General features: G+C 37.8%; 1 protein-coding gene across 4 annotated transcripts; it reads left to right on the top strand.

The window, feature by feature from the left end:
• Positions 1-15,788: 15,788 nt before the first annotated feature.
• Positions 15,789-22,450, top strand: LOC130955710 (zinc finger CCCH domain-containing protein 34-like). 4 transcript variants are annotated; one of them, XM_057882641.1, is made up of 7 exons: positions 15,789-16,284; positions 16,470-16,615; positions 16,881-16,949; positions 17,176-17,295; positions 17,406-17,720; positions 17,978-18,298; positions 21,234-22,450. In XM_057882641.1, the coding sequence occupies exons 1-7, from the start codon at positions 16,209-16,211 to the stop codon at positions 21,642-21,644; spliced, it is 1,458 nt and encodes a 485-aa protein (XP_057738624.1). In that variant the 5' UTR covers positions 15,789-16,208; the 3' UTR covers positions 21,645-22,450. The 4 variants fall into 4 exon arrangements, with proteins under 4 accessions (XP_057738624.1, XP_057738625.1, XP_057738627.1 ...); XM_057882642.1 differs by lacking the exon at positions 21,234-22,450 and adding an exon at positions 19,630-19,698; XM_057882644.1 differs by lacking the exon at positions 21,234-22,450 and adding an exon at positions 19,377-19,612.
• The last annotated feature ends 816 nt before the right edge of the window (positions 22,451-23,266 follow it).

The following is a 23,266-nucleotide window of genomic DNA, read 5'->3' as shown; positions in this document are numbered from 1 at the left end:
CCATTCATTGACTGCACTACTGCTTCTAAGGGGGTGAATAATCAGTTTAGCAGTCACAACAGTAATAATGATCTCTTCATTTTCATCTAGGCTTCTTCTTGCATTTTTGCTCTTAGAAAGGATAAAAAAGGAAAATTTTTCCTATTACTCCACCAAACAGTATTGGTAGGAAAACAGGATTCAATATATAGCATTATTGTTTGATAAGATAATGTGAATGAGGAGAGTCATCTTCTATCTCCATCTTACTCTTCAGGTTGAAATCTCTATAGCTAGCATTAATAACTGCTCTTTCTTTTGCTGAACCATTTTTGTTATGTTTCTTTAATTTTCTTTTTGCAACGTAATCATTCAAGTTTCGATCTTTGCTCAAAATGTAATAATGATCACTGTAACTTTAATAGTGGAGTCCTAAACCTTTTTCTTATCCTTAACTTTGCTTTTAGACTACAAATTTGGCATTATTAAGATTTGTTTTTTAGTAACTAATTAACTATTATCAGATCATTTCAATTTTCAACTGGTGATTGTTAGCACACCATTTTTTGTGAATGTGAACTAAATTAATGGACCAAGTTGTTTGAAATATATAATTGCCTGCTGTTATGTGTCGTCTATCTCAAATTTGCTGTTGTCTCTTAATTTTAGAAATAAATATTATTTTAGGCAATAATTCAATCCAATCGATCGACACTCATATGTACCGGATTATTACTCATTTATCCACTTTTAGATTGAATGTGGAACTACAATCCAATATAAATTTTACATTTTATTTAAACATAAATATACATGTATTTTTTGAATATGTATATAAATAGAATGCCTGCAAATAATAATATATTTCAACTTTTTTACACACATATATAAGTGAATTATAAATCTCTTCAAGTTCAAACCCCCTCTTCTCTCTCTATCTCTTTCCTTCTATCATCATGCAAGAAATCTAACATCTCGTTATCTAACAGATGCTTTCAGACTTCGGTGCTTCTTGCCACAGTTGGAGGTGCCATATCTCTTATAAAGTTTGATAATTTATTCAATAACAATCATCAAAGATTAGGTCTAGCACTTAATGTTGTTATATTTGTGCAAGGCTTCATTGGAAATTTTCGGCCTCAAAAGGTTAACTATTACACCTACTACGTCCATATTTTTGCAAGCTTCTCTCTCTCTCTCTCTCAATATATGGATTATCTCTTTTGTTTTCTAACGAAATAAAATATATTTTTTATCATCATTTTTATATTATATTATATTATTTTTAAATTTTAATGTCGCAACAACAAATATCGGTCGACGGTTTCCAATAAATTATTTTTTGATGGAGTTACACCATAAAATGTTAATAATATTAATACTTGCTCTAATATTTTGGAATAAAATACGGTTTGCAGCAATACGTTTATATACTGTTTATGATGCCACAAATGCAAATAGTATAGCCGAATCACATTTTCAAAGAAAGTCAAAATTAGAACACTAGAAATAATATACACAGAAAGTCAGAAACGTTATTCTCTGTCCGAAATAAAAAATTTCGCGCTAGAAAAGGATAAAATAATAATTAAAAAGAAAACTCCAAAAAGAAGTTTGTAATAGGCTAATAGCATTAGGCCATATTATTTCACACACGTGTTTTTAGAGGAGAAAGTGCTCTTTTCACTAAACGGTAGGTCGCAACTCGCAAGAGTACTTTCTCTCAGCCAAGTAACCAACCGCTTCCATTCTCATTTACCCATCAGTCAATTTTTTTATTGTAATTTATTTAGTTTAATAATTTAATAATATATTTATTTTATATTATTATAAAAAAATATTGAATATAATTAGATTAATGATAGATTTAACAATAAATTTATCGAATAAAAAAAATTATCATCAGATTCAGTTTTTCAATATAATTGAAAAAAATTAAATAAAAGTGCTTTTTTGATTACACGATGTGTATTACCGATAAAATTTTTTTACGATAAATCTGCTGATAAAATGGATCCTATTCAATTTTGTAAACTTCTTTCCTTCTATATTTATTGGTAAAAAAGAGAGAAAGATAAATAAAAAAATGAGAGAAGAAATTTGTTAATTTTGGATAAAAAAATATTTTGTGACACATTTTAATTGTTGAATTATTAATATAAAATATAAATTATAAATTATATATAGAGTGGAAAGGATAGAGAAAAATAGAAAAAGAAAAGAATGTAAATAAGAGAATGTAAAAAGGGAATTTACTAATTTTAAAACTTTTTTTTTTAATTTTAATAAGAGTGTTGTTCATACCCTGGCCCAATGCTAAGGGCCCAGGTCCAATCGAAAGGCCTGATCTAATAGATTAAGCCTGGCAAAGCACCGCACTCCACTTAAGAAGTCGGGGTCAACCACGACTTAGTAAGAAGAAGTCGGTTATAAGATTAGCTGGCAGGTAAACACTCATTCAAATGAGTAACCGCCCCTAAAATCTCTCTAACCACTTCCTAAAGCCATATCTTAACCTCCCTAAGATAGTGGGACGGTTATTATCCTAAAGATACGGCACTACTCCAACGGTGGTTATTGGCTCACCATTATAAATACACTGACACCCCTCAGGTATCCCTAAGTCCAATACTCTCTAAGACCTGCTTACACCCTTGCTAACTTAGCCATCGGAGTGTCCTTGCAGGTACCACCCCCCATTCACACGCGAGCACAAGTCGGACGGAGCCTCCCGAGCTGCGGACATACCCGGAGTTCTCCTCCACCATACACTTGGGCCGCCAAACGCCATCCATTGGACTAATCTCCGGTTACCCACCGTAACATTGGCGCCGTTGCCGGGGACCCGAGAGATCGTCCATCAATGGCGGATAGATTCCACGAAGAAGTTCGTGCGGAAACGGATTCCGAAGAAGAGAATCTGAACGCAGGGAACGACAACGTGGATTTAACCCTCCACCAAGAAGTTAATGATCAGCACAGAGAGGGAGCCTCCGGGGTAAAAAACCCGAAGACAAATCCCTCAGACGAACGAGAATCGGAAAAAGGTGGACCATCCCATATGACTGAACTAATGGGGTTAGTCTACAGTCGCTTGGAGCAATTGGAACAAGAGCGGGAGAGGCAAAAGGAAACCGAAAGGTACCTTAAAGAGGAGATGGAACGGCGAAAAGAGTTAGAAAGAAAACTCTTGCAGCTAGAATCCTCCCTCAAGAACTCCCGCGACGAAGGAGAAGATCAACTCCCCGGCGGAGAAGATCCTTTCAGCGAGGACATAATGAGGACAAAAGTTCCAAGGAACTTCAAAAGCCCTGATATGGACCTCTATGATGGAACTACGGATCCAAAGCATCATCTTAGCAACTTCAAAAGTCGGATGTATCTGGCCGATGCCTCCGACGCTACGAGATGCAAGGCTTTCCCGACCACTTTATCGAAAGCAGCGATGAAGTGGTTCGATAGCCTTCCCCCAAGATCCATTACTAGCTTTGAAGACCTCTCCAGGAAATTCTTGATGAGGTTCTCGATCCAAAAGGATAAGGTAAAACATGCACCGAGCCTCCTGGGAATAAAACAGGAGGTCGGAGAGTCCTTACGAGCCTATATGGAAAGGTTCAATAAGGCATGTTTAGAGATCCAAGACCTGCCCACAGAGGCAGTAATAATGGGGTTAGTCAACGGACTTAGAGAAGGCCCCTTCTCACAGTCCATATCTAAAAGGCACCCCGTTTCTCTAAGTGATGTACAAGAAAGGGCCGAGAAGTACATCAACATGGAAGAAAATGCAAAGCTAAGAGACCTGAGTTCCCGACCCGGACCCACTTCCTCCTCCAGGGAGAGAGAAAGGGAAGTCAAGAAGAAGGAAGAGCTCGGTCTTGAGAGGCCCAGGAAGTACCACTCTTATACTCCTCTAAAGACTTCTATAGTGGACGTATACAGAGAGATTTGCAACACTGAAAGGCTGCCACCCCCAAGACCTATTAAAAACAAAAAAGGGGGAAGCCGCGGCGAGTATTGCGAGTACCATAAAATATATGGTCACTCCACCAACGACTGTTACGACCTCAAAAATGTGATAGAAAAGCTGGCTAGAGAAGGTCGGCTTGACAGATATCTCATGGAGAGGTCGGACATCCATGGAAAGAGAAAGCGAGATGATATGGACAGAAGAGATCCTCCACCACAGACCCCTGAAAGACACATTCACATGATCTCAGGAGGATTTGCGGGAGGGGGAGTCACCAAATCTTCTCGCAAAAGACATCTGAAGAGAGTCTATCAGGTCGGGGATGAAACACCCGACCTCCCCACTATATCATTCACAAAAGAGGATGGGCAAGGGATAATCCCCGGGCATGATGATCCCGTGGTGATAACTATGATCCTAGCCAACGCCCATCTCCACAGAACCCTAGTAGACCAAGGAAGCTCGGCGGACATCCTTTTCAAGCCCGCCTTCGACAAGCTAGGGTTAGATGAAAAAGAGTTGAGAGCTTACCCCGACACTCTATACGGGTTAGGGGATACGCCAATAAAGCCACTGGGATTTTTACCCCTTCACACCACCTTTGGAAAAGGGGAAAAATCAAGGACTCTGAGTATAGACTTTATAGTCATCGATGAAGGGTCAGCCTACAATGCCTTAATCGGCAGAACTACCCTTAATCGCCTTGGAGCAGTGGTATCGACCCCTCACCTCTGCATGAAATTCCCGACTCCAGGAGGAATAGCAACGGTGAGGGGAGATCAGAAATTGGCTAGGAAGTGCTACAATGAAAGCCTAAATCTGAGAGGAAAGGGCAAAGAAGTCCACACCATAGAGTTAGGTGGGGCAAGAACCAGAGAAGAGCTGCGACCTCAGCCGGGAGGAAAAACCGAGGAGATACAAATCGGAGAGGAGGAAGGAAAAAACACTTACATAGGAGCCAACCTAGGGGAAACCCTGAAACAAAGGATGGGTGAACTCCTAAGAGCTAATTCCGACCTCTTCGCCTGGAAGGCGTCCGACATGCCCGGGATTGACCCCGAGCTCATGTCCCATAGACTCTCGGTTTACCCAGGGTCCCGACCTGTACAGCAAAGAAGACGCAAGCTCGGCCCAGAGAGGGCCTCCATAGTAGAAGAGCAAGTACAGGCGCTCCTGGAAGCCGGCTTTATCAGAGAGGTCAAATACCCAACATGGCTAGCCAATGTAGTGCTAGTCAAAAAACAAAATGGTAAATGGAGAATGTGCGTCGACTATACCGACTTGAATAAGGCATGTCCTAAGGACCCTTATCCTTTACCGAGTATTGACACCCTGGTAGACTCCAGCTCAGGGTACCAATACCTATCATTCATGGACGCCTACTCGGGATATAACCAAATCCCGATGCATGAACCCGACCAGGAGAAAACATCGTTCATCACACCAAAAGCCAACTATTGCTACGTGGTCATGCCATTCGGACTGAAGAATGCAGGAGCCACGTACCAAAGGCTGATGAACAAAGTGTTTTCCTCCCATTTAGGGAGCCTAATGGAGGTATACGTCGACGACATGTTAGTAAAAACCAAGCAAGAAGTTGACCTCTTAACCGACCTCTCACAAGTCTTCAACACTATAAGGTTGCATGGGATGAGATTAAATCCCGCAAAATGCGCCTTCGCAGTAGAGGCAGGGAAATTTCTAGGCTTCATGCTAACACAAAGAGGGATTGAGGCAAATCCCGACAAATGCAGAGCCATCCTAGAAATGAAAAGTCCGACTTGTTTGAGAGAGGTTCAACAGCTCAATGGCCGACTTGCAGCCCTCTCCAGGTTTTTGGCAGGATCGGCACTAAAATCCCTTCCACTATTCTCCCTATTAAGGAAGGGATGCCAGTTTGAATGGACTCCGGAATGTGAGGAGGCGTTCCAAGAGTTCAAAAAATTCTTAAGCCAACCTCCTATATTAACTCGACCAATACCGGGAAAAGACCTCGTCCTATACCTATCCGTCGCAAACAAGGCTGTTTCATCAGCCCTGATCAGAGAAGACGAGGTCGGGCAACACCCGGTCTATTTCACCAGTAAGGTTCTACAAGGTCCTGAGCTAAGGTACCACAAACTAGAGAAGTTTGTTTACTCCTTAGTGATAGCCTCACGAAGGCTACGACCTTACTTCTAGGCTCACACAATAAGAGTCCGCACGAACCAGCCCATGAAGCAAATCCTTCAAAAGACGGATGTTGCAGGGAGAATGGTTCAATGGGCGATAGAGCTCTCCGAGTTTGATTTAAGATACGAAACTCGGACTGCAATTAAAGCCCAGTGCCTCGCCGACTTCATTGCAGAATACGCAGGTGAACAAGAGGAAAAACCGACTACATGGGAACTCTATGTAGACGGATCCTCCAACAAAACAGGAAGTGGCGCAGGCATAATATTGGTAGATGGAAAAGGAACCCAGATAGAGGTCTCCTTGAAATTTGAATTTCCGGCTTCAAACAATCAGGCAGAATATGAGGCCTTGATTGCCGGATTAAAATTAGCAGAAGAAGTTGGCGCTGCGAAGGTGATGATCTACAGCGACTCACAAGTGGTGACTTCCCAAATAAGTGGAGAATATCAGGCAAAGGACCCCAATATGAAGAAATACTTGGAAAAAACCTTGGAACACCTTGGGCACTTTGCGGAAACCGAGATAAAGCATATAACTCGGGATCTAAATAGCAGAGCTGATGCCCTGTCCAAGTTAGCAAGTACCAAACTCGGAGGGAACAACAGAAGCCTGATTCAAGAAACCCTCCAAGAGCCCTCGGTATCAAAAACAAGAGAGGAACAAGAGATACTTGAGGTAGCCGGCCTAAACCTCGGATGGATGAATCCTTTGGTCGAATACTTGAAATTCAACATTCTCCCCAAAGAGGAGAAGGAAGCCAAAAGGATCCAAAGGGAAGCACAACATTATACTTTGGTAAGAAATGTCCTTTACAGAAGAGGGATATCAACACCGTTGCTGAAGTGCGTGCCGACCTCAAGAACCTCCGAGGTGTTGGAGGAAGTACATAGTGGGATCTGCGGAAATCATCTCGGAGCAAGGTCACTGGCCAGGAAGATAATCCGAGCAGGATTCTATTGGCCGACCTTGCAGAAAGATGCCACAGACTTTGTGAAAAAATGCCAGCCATGCCAGATGCATGCAAATTTCCACGTGGCTCCACCCGAAGAGCTCATCAGTATAACTTCCCCCTGGCCTTTCGCGAAGTGGGGAATGGATTTGTTAGGTCCTTTTCCCCAAGCACCAGGGCAAGTCAAATACTTGATCGTGGGGATAGATTACTTCACAAAGTGGATAGAAGCGGAACCACTAGCCACTATCACCGCTCAAAGAAGTCGCAGGTTCCTCTACAAAAACATTATCACAAGGTATGGAATACCTTATTCCATAACCACAGACAATGGAACCCAATTCACCGACGCCACCTTTAGAAGCCTGGTAGCTAGTATGAAAATCAAACATCAATTCACCTCGGTAGAACACCCACAAGCCAATGGGCAAGCCGAGGCAGCTAACAAAGTCATATTGGCAGGCTTGAAGAAGAGACTACAGGAAGCAAAGGGGGCTTGGGCTGAAGAGCTCCCTCAAGTATTGTGGGCTTATAGGACGACCCCCCAATCCGCCACAGGAGAAACACCCTTCCGACTAGTCTATGGGGTAGAAGCCATGATTCCCATAGAAATCAATGAGCAAAGCCCAAGGGTAATTCTCCACGATGAGGTCGGAAATGTACAGGGGCACAAAGAGGAACTCGACTTGCTCCCCGAAGTCCGAGAGAACGCCCAGATAAGAGAGGCGGCATTAAAGCAAAGGATGACTACCAGATACAACAAAAAAGTCATTCGAAGAACATTTGTCGTTGACGACTTGGTCTTAATCAGAAACGACATCGGAGTCAACAAATCGGGAGATGGAAAGCTCGCCGCAAATTGGAAAGGACCATACAAAATCAAGGAAGTGTTAGGGAAAGGTTATTATAAAGTAACCGACCTGGACGGCACTGAGTTACCCAGGTCGTGGCATGCTTGTAATATGAAAAGGTACTACAGTTAAAAGCGAACTCTACTCCCTGATGTACTCTTTTCCCAGCTTCATGATTTTTTCCCAAAAAAGGGTTTTTTCTGGAAGAGGGGTTTTTAACGAGGCATCATAGTAGAGGCTAAGGGAAAATATGCTATCAAGACCCTTAGTAGCAAAAGGTACCTTCCCAATTAATAAAGATCTTTTTTACAATATCTCTCTTAATATCCTCCTTTAGTATTTGTAAGTCTTTCTACGAAACGCGCCGACTTAAGCTCGACAAAGCGTGAAAATCCCATGAACCGATCTAACATGGTCGTCAGGATAAAACGACGAGGTACAAGTCGGTGTAAAGAGGTTATATAAGTTGATCGTATGAAACTCGGGAACAGTCCGACTTATAAGTCGAAGACAAGAACCCGAGTAGAAAAACTCGGATATATTCCGAGTAAACGAAAAACGCATCACAAAAATAACTTAAGTCATAAAAACTCACTACAGCAAAGTTGAGTATAAAGGATAACAAAAGAGATATGGAAACCTGAAAAAGTTTAAAGTTTGCAGACAAACCTTTGCACGAAAAAGGCTCAAGAAAACAATGCAAGCTAACAAAAGGTTTTTTCGAAAGGATCAAACATATTCAAAGTAGAAAAGCATGTACACACGCAAAGTAACTTAAACCCTTATCCAAAAAAGGGCGCCTACTTCGATTAGAAAACCCTTATCCAAAAAGGGCATTTATTTTGTTTAAAACCCTTATCCAAAAAGGGCAACGAACAGAATATTTTGTTTACGGCCTTAAAAGGCCAGAAGGAAATTGTTCACAACCACTAGCAAATAAATAGAAGTTTAAAAAAGAGGGGACCCACAGGCCGGGCCCCCATATAGCCACAAAGATAAAGAAGTCATTTTTTGGACGGAGTAGAGGAATCGCCACCACCAGGAGGAACACCACCAGGACCGGGAGGAGGAGCCAAAGAGGAAGTCGGGGCGAGGGTCGAAGAACTCGGAGCATCTTTGGAATGAGGAGGAGACTCTATAACCCTCTGCCCCCGAGTCTTTAGGTCTGACTCGGAAAGAACCTCGGGAGCAGGAGGATCAACAATGGCGCCGTCAATCACCACTTTGTCGGGATGTAGTGGAGAAAGATCCAAGTCGGGGGCTATAACCCTGACCTGCTCCAAGAAAATTCTCCAAGACTCCTCGGCGCCATCGGCGATAGAGTCCTCCAAATCAGCATAAGCATTCCGAGAGTTCACCAAATCCTTCTTCACCTCCACCATATCTTTAAATAAGCTTTGATAACTCTCCTGGGCTGCCTTCCTTAGATTTACCTCCATAGTGCATTGGGCTCGCAGCTGACTCTCCTTCTCCCGGAGGTCATCTCTCTCCTTCCTCAACTTATCCCTCTCCCCCTTCAACTCCCTCTCATGTTTTCCAAACATGAGAAGCCTCTCCTCCAGCTCCTCAACCTTTGGGGAAGTCCCCAAGGAGCTGAGGGGAGTCTTCTCAAATATGTCCAAAAGTTTGCCACAAACTCCCGCCGCCCTAAAACTTTCCTCGGCCAGAGCGGTAAGGTGGTTCCGAACAGAAACATCATCCATGCTTATAAGAGGATAGATGTTCTTTCGGACGAATGCAAGAGCATCCGCCTTAACCCCACCTTCCCAAGAAGGGCCAGACTCTGAAGTCTTGCGCTTCTTCTTATCCGGCTCAGAAGGAAGTTGGGCAGGAGGGAGTGGTCGAGCCAAACTTGAGGAGGATATAATAATAGGTTGAGAGGGAGTACCCACATTTCTAGGAGGAGGAGGAGGAGGAGGAGGAGGAGGAGGAGGAGGAGGAGGAGAGATGACCGCCTTGGAACCCCCGGACCTAGACCGGGACTTTGCCTTAGCTTCCTGGATCCTTTGGTAAGACTCTTGAGCATTCTTTTTTGCCATATCTACAAAAGAAACAACCAAATTACAAGTCGGTAAAATACAAGTCGGGCAAAATAACTCGGAAGACAAAACGACTCGGAAGTAAGAAATGCATGCACTACCTATACAAGATTGAACAAAAGCCGACGTCCCCTGAAGGATTTTTCTCGTATCTAAGTATGGGGCCCTCCCCCATGCTTCTCGGAAAAACCCCACAATGGCCGCCTCCACCTCGTCTAGATCATCTAGACCAATCTTTTCGCAAGGGGTGGCCGGCAGCCAGTAAAGGGGAAAGCGAGGGGAGGAATGCTCGTCCAGAAAAAAAGGGTGGTGGCCCTCTACAGCTTGAACCTTGAAGAAGAAGTTTTTGAAGTCGTGAAAAGATTCGTCAAAAAGGGTGAAAATCCTCCGACCTTGAATGGCTCGGAAGGATACCCATTGTTGTTTGTTGTTTAGCCCACTAAAGGGCTTAGTCATATGGAAAAGATAAAAGAAAATTCTCAAGGAAGTCGGAAAGTCCAGAGCGTGGCTTATAAACTGATAAATCTTCAAAAAACCCCAGGAATTGGGGTGGAGTTGAGTAGGGGCAACTTTACAGTGGTGCAAAACGGATATCTCGAAATCTGAGAAAGGAAGGAAAACACCCAAGCGGGTGATCATACTTTCATACATGAAGAAAAAATGAGGGGCCGCCTCATTAACTCTCCCAAAACAGACCCGGTCTTCAGGACCCGGGATTATCAGTTCATATTTGGGCTCGTCCTCGTCCGAAGTACAGAGCCTATGATGAGTACGAAGGTGAGTGATGAACTCAGCGTCAACCAACGGTTCCTCCCCAAGGACCGTATCATCAACCCACTGAGAAAGAATGTCTACAGAAGCCATTTTTTATATAAAGAAGAAAAGTGGCAGAAAACCTACAAAAAGGGAAAAAGAAAAAGAAAATCAAAAAACACGGCCACTAAAGAAGAGAGATTCGAAACTAGAATCTACAGGTCAACCTATCTACTCGCAAAACAAAACATGCAAACATAAAGCATGACATGGGAAAAGCAAAACTAACCTTTATCCGAAAATGGAGGTTGGAGAAGAACAGAAGTCTTCGAACGCAAGGATGCAATACGAACAAGATAAGAAGAAGTTTGAAAGATCGCAGAAACGGAAAATAGAAAGAGAGGGAAAGTATTTATAAATAGGCTAAGGGGCATAATGGTAAAAACGAGGCAGTCATTAATGCGACTGCACCGTTACCAAAACCCTCAATCCCTAAACGCTTCCCCAACGGACACGACGCTTGAATTGACGTAACTGTCAGAAACAAAAAGTCGCGAAAATCACGTCGGTTTCAAAACCCGTAAAAGTCGGCTACGAACCCGAGTCAATTACTTGAACCCAAGCCTTGAAAGGATCTTGGGCTCAAGTAGGGGCACTGTTCATACCCTGGCCCAATGCTAAGGGCCCAGGTCCAATCGAAAGGCCTGATCTAATAGATTAAGCCTGGCAAAGCACCGCACTCCACTTAAGAAGTCGGGGTCAACCACGACTTAGTAAGAAGAAGTCGGTTATAAGATTAGCTGGCAGGTAAACACTCATTCAAATGAGTAACCGCCCCTAAAATCTCTCTAACCACTTCCTAAAGCCATATCTTAACCTCCCTAAGATAGTGGGACGGTTATTATCCTAAAGATACGGCACTACTCCAACGGTGGTTATTGGCTCACCATTATAAATACACTGACACCCCTCAGGTATCCCTAAGTCCAATACTCTCTAAGACCTACTTACACCCTTGCTAACTTAGCCATTGGAGTGTCCTTGCAGGTACCACCCCCCATTCACACGCGAGCACAAGTCGGACGGAGCCTCCCGAGCTGCGGACATACCCGGAGTTCTCCTCCACCATACACTTGGGCCGCCAAACGCCATCCATTGGACTAATCTCCGGTTACCCACCGTAACAAGTGTCATATGACACATTTTGGTTATTAATTTAGTTAATAATATAGCTATATTTTAAGATTAATTTTAATTTAATTTGAATGCAATTAGAGAATGTTATGTTGTATATTTTAATTATCAAATTTGTAATTACTCATTGATAATAATATATATGAGATATAGAGAAAGTGAAGGAATGGGAGAGATATATAAAAGGAGAGAGAAGAGGAAAAAATTCTTTAATTTTGGAAGAAATGATTTGATTTCAATTGTAATAAAAACGTGACATATGACATATTTTAGTTGTCAAATTAGTAATATATAATAAATTATTCTAAAATTTATATAAATGATGGTACTGTTATAGTTGCTTGAGTATTTGATGCAAGTTAATTGTTAGAATTTTGAGTTTTAATGGCCTTAATATTAGTTTTATATTGTGGTTAGTTTATACTATGTTTGTGATTTGTTGTGTTGTTTCTTTGGGTTGTCCTTGACATATATTCGAGTATTGCAATTGATCCAAAGTGCATTATAAATTATATATATATGTGACACATTTTTTTTATTCTAGACTAGTATTTTGCAGTTGTATTTTTTATTATCATTGTGTTGTTGTATTTTTTATTATTGTTGTGTTGTTGTATTTTTTATTATCTTGTTTCACTATTTAGTCTTTCAAGAATTTAAGTGTTGTGTTATATTTTTTATTATTGTTTTTTTTAGTGAATGATCTTTTTAGTGAACTTGTTTGTGATTTATAGATAAATTTTAAGAAATTGTAAAATTTTAAATTTTGTTAGTTTAGAAATTTTAAATTTAAATATTCAATTTTTAAATAAATCATTAAAAAAAATTAAGTTTGTCGTCGGATTTAACAGAAAAAAAAATTTGAAGGTGAAAAGCTTTAGAATTTTGCCAATTAAAATTTTATATTAAACAGGTTACCAATGAATTTGTTTAGTAAATTCACCGATAAATACAATGGTATCTAAAGACTTTTTTATAATATACATTTAAACATTGATGACTAACTCATGGCCAAATATAATAAATTTTAATTTCTAATGGCCCTTTGGTATTTTTCAAAACACATTATTTAGGTGTAAATGACACATAAATTTTCGATGAATGGTGCGTGAATTTTTGGCGAATGACATGATATTTTTTGTGAATAAACAAAGATATTCAAAGGACCACAAGTTTAAAATAGACTCACTCAACAAATAAAATATATTTAAATATATTTTAGATTCAAAAGACACTTAAATTATTACAGATGACACAAATAACTACATTTCTTATCAATAATGCTAGAGAGACAATCATCTAAAATTATTTTGTTTAACTTGACATCTATAATTTTATATATATAACATCTAAAATTACATATTTATTACATCTAATATTTTTATTTATTTCAAAGTAATTAATAAATATAAAATAAGACAACTTTAGGCTGGTTTGTATTATCTCCGAAACATTTTCGATCTCTTATATATTAGTTTAAATCACACATGAATGACTAGATCTCTCGAGTTCAATACCATTCAATCAATTCAATAATAAAAAAATTTAGAGTTCAATATGACTCAATCAGTTCAATGATAAGAAAATTTAGTTAAAAAAATTTCTATGTCATAGTTAAAAAATTCCAATGTCAATTAAGAAACTTCTTAGATCACGTTTAAAAAATTTTGGTGTTATTTCTAATAAATATTGTATAATTCAAAACTGTCATTCCTCCTCCTTTTTATCATCATCGTCGTCGTCATTTTTCTTCTTCTTGTGTTATTGTTAAAAAAATTCGATGTTATTTTTCTGATAAATTTTGCACAATTTAAAACTCTTTTTCTTCTATTCTTATTTATCATTATCATCATCTTCTTTTTTTTTTCTTCTTTTTTTTTTCTTTTTTCATATTCTCTTTCTTATTTCACCTTCTCATAATTCAATACCACCCAATTAGTTCAATGATAAAAAAATTACATCGTTTAAATAAAAATGACACGATTAAAAAATTTCTATGTCACAGTTAAAAAATTTCGGTATCAAAATTAATAAATTTTCTGTATCACAATTAAAATTTTTTTATGTTATTTTTCTGATAAATTTTGCATAATTCAAAGTTCATCATCATCATTGTTGTCGTCGTCATCATCATTTTTCTTTTCTTCTTCTCTCACATTTTCTTAATTCTTGTTTCATCAATTTAACAAGAACTCGTATCACAATTAAAACTTTTGATGTTATTTTTTGATAAATTTTATATAATTGTGAATTATTTTTATTGAATTTAAACTATCTTAATTAGATTTAGTTGACGAAAATGGTTAGATATGTAACGGAACAAACCGTTAATTAATAATCGGCAACAAATAAAACTTAACTAAGTTTGGTCTGATTTAAGTTAAAAGTAGTGGCCATTTTATGGGATGCATAAATGAACTTACATGCTTTACATTAATTTATTAAATCCGTAACATATGAAAATTAATAATCAGAGTGAATTATTATAAAGAAACAGTGTGTGAAGAGGCTATAGTTAGGAGTTAGGTTGGGAAGTTTGCATAACCGAACTGAAAGTTTTTTGTGTCTGATCTGTTTAGGAGAAAAAGATCCCATAATCCTCGTCACACAGTGAATTCATGTGACCTTTTTACCACTTTTAAGGAAGATCCTCTTTTATATGCCACGCGTAGCCAACACCGTCTGTCTGATCTCATGCTCTCCTTTTGGCCTATGCTGTCATCACCTTATGCCCACACCAACACAACACTATTACATAATAAGTTAATAACATCTTAATTAATTATTAACTAATCTGCCCATTATTTGTTTCCAATTTAACTAATATAACACCACAAGCGAAAGGACAGCTCTGTCATGTCTTAGAAATAAATGATCTCAAATATTTTTTTCTCAATTATTGTAAACTGTAATTTTTAAATTAATAAAAAAAGATATTAAATAATATAAAATCTTAATAATATCAATTAAAATAAAAAAAATCAGAAAGATGTATTCTTATTAACTGTTTGTTTGTAAGTATACGATATTAAAATACAAATACCGATATATAAAATTATATTTAATAGATACAATATGGATATAAATATTATATTTAAAAATATTAATTTAATATATTTTATATTTTTTAATATAATTTTATTTTTTATTATTTTTATTATTTTTTATAATTATATTTTTTCTTAAATTCTTATATGAAATAAATTAAAATAATTAAACTTTTATAATTTATTTTTTATATTTTATTTTTAATATCATGTATTATTATCTTAGCCATAATGTTGTTGTCTAGCTAGTAACTCTTACTATGAGAAATTTAATGGCACTTTTAGCCTTCTCAAAATTTCATTCTTTTTTTTTTTGTATCTTTTTTTTTCTTTTCCCCTCTGTCTCTCCCCAAAAATTCTGACACTAGCTTAGCTTGTTACATCACCGTACCCATTCAGCCAATCCAAAACACACACCGAGTTTCAACAAAATTTCCATTCTAGAAATATAAAATTTTTATTTGCTGGACAATAAATTTTTATATCAAATTGTTTGTTTATATGAAAAAATCTAATCGAATATTTTAAAATTATTAAAAACTGTTATGTTTTTATTAAATAATAATAGAGACTGATTTATTTTTTTTATCAAAATTTAATAGAAAGATTGATTATATCTAACAAAACAAAAAGTTAAAGATAATTTTTATAATTAAAATTTGTTAAAAATCAAATTATCTGATTAAAAAATTTTTGAAAATTAATTTGGAAAATTAACAAAAAAATGATAATAGTTTCGGTGGTAAAAAGTATAATAATATCGTGGAAGTGTGTTGGCGGGTGCATATAAATAAAAGCAACCAACAAACTCACAGACCAAAAAGAAGCCCCCCTTTCACACACAGAGATTAAAGAGCATAATAATCAGCATATACAAAGAAAGATCGAAAACACAAAAACGCTTTGAAACTGAAGGAGAGTGAGGAAAAAAATAAAAATAAAATATATATAGAGAGAGAGAGAGAGAAATATAGAGAGAGAGAGGGAGAGAGGAACCAACCTACCTTAGTAGTTGTTAGAAGAAGCAGCAGTTCAAGTCGCTGTCTGTGTGTGTGTGTGAGAGAGTGTGTGTGTGAGAGAGAGATGAGAGAGAGAGAGAGAGAAAGAGCACTCAAGAAAATCTAACCCCATTTTTTCTCTCTCTACTTTCTCTCTCTAGAATCTGCACTCTGGAGCAGGGGAACACACCCCATTTCATCGGAAGAACCTTTTCATTCTCTGTTCCATCAGCTCCGGTTTCCTTGTGTCCGCGCAATGGAGCGGTACGGCCGGTCCAGCGAGGGTTCCCGGTCTGATCCATCGCCGGAGTGGACCGGAACTGGTCTCGAAGGTATGATATTATATTTGATATAATGCCCCAACCGCTCTGTTCTTTTCATTTTTGTTCCTAAAATAAAATATGAAAATCGTTTCCCTTTTTGCCCAAAGTTTGTGGCTTTCTGCGATTGTGATTTGTGTTATAGGAGAATGTGGGGTGTTGTGAAGTGTGTCTGATCCTGATTTTGAAAAATGCAGAGCCGGTGTGGCAAATGGGATTGGGTGCTGCTGAGGAATCTTATCCCCAAAGGCCTGATGAAGCTGATTGTATCTACTATTTGAGGACTGGATTCTGTGGCTATGGTTCCCGCTGCCGTTTCAACCATCCCCGTGACCGTGCCGCGGTAAAATTTATCGTTCGTTTGATTTTTAAGTTTGTGGAGGGTTTTTTGTTGTGTTATTTTTGCGCTTGATGTGATAATCAGTTTTTCTTAGTGTAGTTTGATTTGATATTGGCTATGATCAGTTTGATAGTGTTGAGCTTATTGAATCAAAAGGCATTTCGTTTGAGGGGTTCTCCTTTGAATCACTATTTTTTTTAATCAATTGAACTCTGAGATTGATATATTTGCAGTGATCTAATGATTTGGTGATATGTGAATGTTTCAGGCTGTTGGTGCTGCTGCTAGGACTGGAGGAGGGGAGTATCCAGAGCGAATTGGCCAGCCTTTGTGCCAGGTGCTTAATATGGTTCTGCTTATACTTTTGATATGCATTGAATTATTCCCTTTGACAATTGACCCCTGTGATTCCTTGTTTTATATGAAATGATGTGCTCTGTGGTAATCTATAATTCTATTATATGTTGAGGATAGAATAAGCTTGAATTTCTGTTTTGACTCATCTTTGTAGTTTAAGTTTCCTTTTGTGTGTTGATTATATCTGCTGATGCTTAAAAATGCAGTATTACATGAAGACAGGGTCATGCAAATTTGGTTCTTCCTGCAAGTACAATCATCCTAGGCAGGCTGGAGGCTCTGCTACCCTTGTGACACTAAATTATTATGGTTATCCATTGCGACCGGTCTGTATTGATATATATATATATAGTGAACCTTGGTTCTCATTTTTAGTCATAGGTCATGTCATATGGGCTTACTTTGAACTGACATTTTACAATATTTTTTCTGACAGGGTGAGAAAGAATGTTCCTATTATGTGAAAACTGGGAGATGCAAGTTTGGTGGAACCTGTAAATTCCATCATCCCCAGCCTGCTGGCATCCAAGTTCCAGCGTCATCACTGGTTCCTCCAGTTTCAACTTTACCTGTACCAGTACCTTCACCGTTATATCAATCTGTACAGCCTCCATCTGGTCCTTCATCTCAACAAATTGGTGTACTGGTTGCAAGACCACCGCTTTTACCTGGTTCACTAGTCCACAGCCCTTACGGTCCTGTGGTTCTGTCCCCTGCCATGGTCCCTTTTTCTGGCTGGGGTCCATATCAGGTAGGCTAAGCATTTTCTTGTCAACTCTTTTTCAGGTTATACTTGCATTTGTTTTCAAAAAATACATTTGAAGGTTGTGTGGTCTATTTAGATGTGCTTTTGAAAAAATAAAAATTGAATAAAAAACTAATCTGCTTGTGTTTTCTGAGAAGAAAATAGATGGCAGCCTTGGCTTTATAGTACTTTTTAGAAGGTTATCTGAATATATCATCTATCTGCATTGGTTGAAGTTGTTGACTGTTGAGCTCTTTGTACAGGCTCCTGCAGCAAGTCCCGTCCTTCCTTCTACTACTCCATCTAATGTTGGGTCAGCACAGCTTTATGGGATAACTCAGTTGCCTTCATCACCAGCTGCCTATGCTGGACCTTATCAACCTTCCGGTTCTTCTCTTGGTCTTTCAGGCAGTAGTCAGAAAGAGCAGTCATTGCCAGAAAGGCCTGATCAGCCAGAATGTCAGCATTACTTAAAGACAGGGGAGTGTAAATTCGGTCCATTATGTAGGTATCACCATCCACCAGACATGAGTGCACCGAAAGGGAATGTAATTCTTAGTCCTGCTGGCCTTCCGTTACGTCCGGTAATTGTTACCTCTGAACTTCTTTGCACTTAATATTGAGCTATGAATGATACATATTTTGTATTCCCGTTTCTACCTTGTAGAGAAAAAAAAACATGGCTTTCTCATTGATCCATCTTAATGTTTAGGCCAGATTGACTTATAATAATTTTGTTTCAAATAGCTCTATGTAGGATTTGAAACATGGTTTATCGAACCTGAGATTTAGTTTTGATTTTATCATAGAAAAGAATGTCCCAATAGGAGCAATTCTCCCTTGTTCTTGTTCTTTGATTAATATTTAATGTTTGCATGAAATAGTGTTGACAAGGCTTTGTTGTTGTTTGCATGAAATAGTGAGCTTTTACCATTGTAGTATCTTGTTTAATGCATTCATGTTGGGTTATAGCACACCAGCTCTCTAAAATTTAGTGAATTGTAAGAATTTGATGATCTTGACTAAGGAACCTTTAAAATAGTAGGAAGATGGTTTGCCAAGATTCCTGTTCCTCCATTTTCATGGAAGTGGTTCAGTTAAGTATATGGAATGATGTTACAACTGCCTTCTGTATGAGTGTTTTAATCATAAGGTTGGGTATCTTTAAACTATTATGCTTTATTCTATTGGGGATTCTTCTAGCAAAAGTTTAAAGCATGAACATAAAATTTTGGTTTAGGAGTGCCACTTTGGGATTGGTTTTACCGCTAATGAGTGGAATTCCCTTGATGTCGTCTTAGGTGTGCATCTTGTTTTTTTCTGTCATAATACCACTTCTCCCAAAAATTTAAACTGAAAAGAGGAGATACATGAATGATTATATCTCTAATACGCGTTCTCACACAAGGGTCTCTTGGATTTACATGACGTTTTTTGCATAAGCTTTCTTTTTTCTTTTTATTTTTCTTATGCTATTATTTTTCTCTTTTGGGAGATAATAAGGATCAAACTTTAGATTTCGGTTATAAAAGCTCTGGTATCATGTCATGATACCACTTCTCCCAAAAGCTTAAAGGAGGAGGCACATAAATGATTATCTAACACTTTCTTTAGGTGTATACTCGATAAATATTAAGATCTGATCAATTGGCTGTATCGAAGGGTTAAGTTCTCTTAGCATATCAACTACAAGAAATGGAATGGAGCAGCATCTGGATAGGATGGAGTAATAGCTTGTGTTCTCTACTAAGCTTTATGGATTGTCGAATATGTGGATATGTTATTGTGTACTTTAATCTGTTGAAAAGTTATTCTGTACTATAAATGTTTGAAACTTATTGACACTTTTTAAGTATGTTTATGTTACATTTAAATGCAATGCTTCTCTGACTTGTTTCTACTGCATAATTTTTAGGGATTTCTCCCATTAATGTATTGTTCATGAAGGGATATTTTAATCCCAATGTACTCCCTAAGGTAATTTATTTAGTCCTGCATATTAAAGTTGGACCTGCTACCATTAACGAATTTTTGTATTCCATGTATATACTTTCTCGTCCAACGCACACCCTTTTTTTTTTGTAAAATATGGGAGTTCATTTTTGGTATCATATTTTGTTTAAATCATCATGAAGAGAGGAAAGTTAAATGGAAGATTTTGTCTTTCATGTTAAATATTATTTCCTCTTTCGGTAGCATGCATGATTGCATGCCCTTGACCAAAATTTATGAACTCTTGTGTTTCATGAAAAAAATATTGGCATTGATTACTGTAATGTTTTTTAAGATTTACAAGATTTCAGCTTATGGACATTGACATATAGTTTTTTTTTTCTTTTTTTTCCCGCTTATCAAAGTATATGAATAGAATTTTAATAACATATATAAATGTGGCTGAGTAGGTACTGGCTATTGAAGTTCACTCAGGTGACTTGAACTTGTCAGAGGGTATAACAACTTGGGTGTATTTGTTATGATTGATATGTGTTACTAATTGCACCACAACCACAACCACTATCACCTCCTTGATCCTCAACTTCACTAACAGCAAATGTCCCTCTGTCATCATCATCTTTCCCCTCTAACTGCTCCAAAACTGCATCTTTCACCTTTAATATCCAATGTCTACTCATGATCAAAGTTTTAGTTGATATCACATGAAGTCCTGAATCCATTGAAATCTGTGCTTTGCCATCTCTGACACGGTGATTCTGGTTGATGTGCGTGATCTAGGTAATATAATAATGAATGAGAGAGGAGGTTGGGGAGGGATGAGCCCTTCAGAATTCAGAGAGAAGGGGATCACTGAAATATAGGGTTGGGAGTAGGGGTTGGGCCGTTGGGGCATGCGAAAAGTGCAGCTAGTTTGGACTTAGCATCTATAATTCACCCTTGAAATATTACTTCTCCAAATGCTATTTTTTTTCCCCATCCTCTCTTTTATTTATTTATTTATTTCTGTAATACCAAAAGAAGCCTAGAACTTATGATCGAGTGTTTGAGCATTCATATTAATTATTTACCTAGTTTGTCTGCCTGAATCTTATTCACATCATGGGGTGCCTCTTGGGTTAAATATGAAAGACTTATGCATGCTTTATTTGGTCTGTGCACATCAGTTGCTCAGTCATTAACATTTCCTTGAAAAGTTGGGCATAGGAGCCTTGTGTTGTGTGATTATTCTAGAGATAGTCTCATGCTTTGTCATCTGTTTTGTCTCAGTTCTTCCCATTGTAGCTTAATTATTCAATGCCCAAACTGTCTGTGGTTAGATTTTATGTCTCCTTTGGATTAGAAGCACTTCCAATTCTCCATATTATAGACAGATAGCTGTGGTTCAAGAAAAGTATTTAATTTCTTAATATTTTTTTTTGTTTGTCTTTGTTTTTCATTTAACATTCCTTGGTTTGAACTAGCACTTGGTGATGATAGGTTCGTCTGTTCATTTAAAGTATGTTTTAAAATATTTATTTGACTGCATTCTTGATTGTCAAGCATCCAATCTTTGTGTTTGATCAGGGGGCATCACCTTGCACACATTACACACAGCGTGGAGTATGTAAGTTCGGTTCTGCATGCAGATTTGATCATCCTATGGGATCATTGAGTTATAGTCCATCCACATCATCCCTGGCTGACATGCCGGTTGCACCCTATCCTGTTGGTTCTTCGGTTGGTACACTTGCTCTGTCATCTTCAACATCAGAGTTGCGGCCTGAGCTCACCTCAGGATCCATCAAGGAGTCTGTTTCATCTCGGATACCATCTTCAATGAACACATTGACCGGATCAGTCGGCTTGACTTTGTCAACGGGTGAACCTGTTTCTCAATCAAGCAGTCAACCATCTGCTCAGAGTTCCAGTACATCAGCAGCTGCTGATACTGCCACAACTAGTACTGTCTCTTGCACCACCTCAAGCTCGAGCTAAGCAATGTGAATGCATACCTCATCCTTACCCTTTTTTTATATCTAAATTCTTCAACTGGACATCATTTTCAACGAGGTCCTCAGATACATTCTTATTTTTTGGTTATCCCAGTTCCAGATTCAGGTCTAGCACATGTCTATCCAATTACCTTCATGTTCATATAAACTTTTTGTGGCCATCCCATTGATCTTGAATAAGCCATGGCCAGCCTTGAGAATTTCATCAAAAAACCATACAGTCAAGTTGCTTTTGAATAACACCAAAAGAATCTGCAAGACCATCCACATCTTCAGTTTCTCTGAAGTTTGCTGTGCTCATTTATGCTTCTAATCTTTTGTTATCAGAAAAATTTTCTCCAGAATTAAATTGACCACATGTTTATTTCTCTTCGGCCAAACCCCTTTTTCGAATTCAATATCATCTTTTGGTTCAGCTTCGGAAAGCCTTGTTCAGTCCTATTCCCAACTTGTGTCTAGGGTTTGCTGTGAAGAGCGGTAATCAGGAGATAAAATGAGGCTTCACATTGCTCTCTTATATGGTTTTGATGTTGTAAGAATCAAAAGCTTGACTTGGTACTTAAATTTATTACAGAATACATATATATGAAGAAAACACATAAATTGACACCTAGTGTGCAATAACCTTTCTTTTCTCTTTTAATATTGGTTTACTTGATCAAGCATTGATCGGGTAATTTTTCAGAGGGGTTCTTTTTTTTTTGGTTTTTTCACCCCCTTCCACCCTTGACTGAATATTTTGATATTTGTAAGATGATTGTATTATAAATACAGTACCACTTTGCTTAAGTAGAAAGGGTAGCATGCAGCATGATGCACAACATCCAATGGAATTATGAGACAAATGAAATGCATATCTTCATTGGACAAGTTACCTGCGCGATCATTAGATAGGTAAGAGTAGCCATTTTGTTCAGGGAAAGGGCTATGATGCACCGGGATAAATATGATATATCATGCATTAAATACGATAGGGTAAAGGATGTTTTTTATCTCAAAAGTTTTCGAAAATTTTCTAAAACATCTTTAATGTTTAATTCGATTTAATTTGTCCTTAAAGTTTGAAACAACTTTCAGTTATACCTTTATCATTAAATTTTAGAGATCAACTGTTAGTCAATTATTTTCATGTATTATATCCAAGTTCAATTTCCCATCTTATGTCCTTCTAGTGGGATTTTTTTTAAATAAATAAAATAAATTTTTTATTTATGGATATGAATAATTTGTAGGTTTTTATCGATTTACACTCTAGAAACGTGTTTATCTCATTTATATTGTAAACCATATATATACAGTGTTATTCCATTTACATTGTAAACAAGATACAGTATGCCAAATTTCGAGCAGCTATAAAGAGATTTGCAACCATTTGTATTCTTCACAAATATTTCACTTCTCCTCCGATTTTCTTCCAAAAGTTAAGAAAAAATGTCCAATGGTAGTGGATATGTGGTTGTAAGTGTGTATTCCAATTGTCATATGAGAAACAGTGACACTGGTGATATTTGAGTGTGATAATCTCATTTTGTTGTGCACTTGGAGAGTAAGTTCTTTGTCCGAGCTAAAGAGTCTAATACTGAGGAGCATTCGTGCTAGCAGGAG

The sequence above is a fragment of the Arachis stenosperma genome, chromosome 10 (genome assembly GCF_014773155.1).
Source record: "Arachis stenosperma cultivar V10309 chromosome 10, arast.V10309.gnm1.PFL2, whole genome shotgun sequence".
Taxonomy (NCBI): Eukaryota; Viridiplantae; Streptophyta; class Magnoliopsida; order Fabales; family Fabaceae; genus Arachis; species Arachis stenosperma.
The sequence above is the reverse complement of the archived record's forward strand: the minus strand, read 5'-3'. Positions and strand labels throughout refer to the sequence as shown.